The sequence below is a fragment of the Penaeus monodon genome, chromosome 29, assembly GCF_015228065.2.
Source record: "Penaeus monodon isolate SGIC_2016 chromosome 29, NSTDA_Pmon_1, whole genome shotgun sequence".
Taxonomy (NCBI): domain Eukaryota; kingdom Metazoa; phylum Arthropoda; class Malacostraca; order Decapoda; family Penaeidae; genus Penaeus; species Penaeus monodon.
Window position 1 is genome coordinate 10,006,762 of NC_051414.1, and position 513 is coordinate 10,007,274.

Consider the following 513-nt stretch of genomic DNA (forward strand, 5'->3'; position numbering starts at 1 on the left):
GTGTTCTCGCGGTCGCAGGTGTTCCAGCTGGAGAGCACCTTCGACATGAAGCGCTACCTGTCGTCGTCGGAGCGCGCGGGGCTGGCGGCGTCGCTGCACCTGACGGAGACGCAGGTCAAGATCTGGTTCCAGAACCGCCGCAACAAGTGGAAGCGGCAGCTGGCGGCCGAGCTGGAGGCCGCCAACATGGCGCATGCGGCGCAGCGCCTGGTCCGCGTGCCCATCCTGTACCACGACGGCTCCACCTCGGGCGTGGAGGCCGCCCACACGCCGCCCGCGCCGCCCCCGACCTCCAGCTTGCCCCCGCAGCCCTCCCTGCCGCCCTACTCCCTCTACTACCCGCCCGTCTCCTCCAACTACACCACCACCGTGCAGGCGCCCACGCCCGTCAGACCCACGCTCTCGTCCCTCGTGTAGAGACGCCCTTCCTTCTCCCTCTCGCCTTGCTCCTCCCCTCTCTCTCCCCTCTCCCGCTCCTCCCGATGCTGTCCCCCCACCTTCGTCGGGGCGCCT

The 513-nt window shown here is 70.0% G+C and overlaps 1 protein-coding gene across 1 annotated transcript in view; it reads left to right on the forward strand.

Moving 5' to 3' along the window:
• LOC119591728 overlaps positions 1–513 on the forward strand; it is a 21,050-nt gene that overhangs the window by 16,973 nt on the left and 3,564 nt on the right. Inside the window, 1 exon segment of the mRNA XM_037940477.1 lies at positions 1–507. This exon segment is cut by the window's left edge and continues 69 nt beyond it. Coding sequence (XP_037796405.1) covers positions 1–507 — 507 coding nt within the window.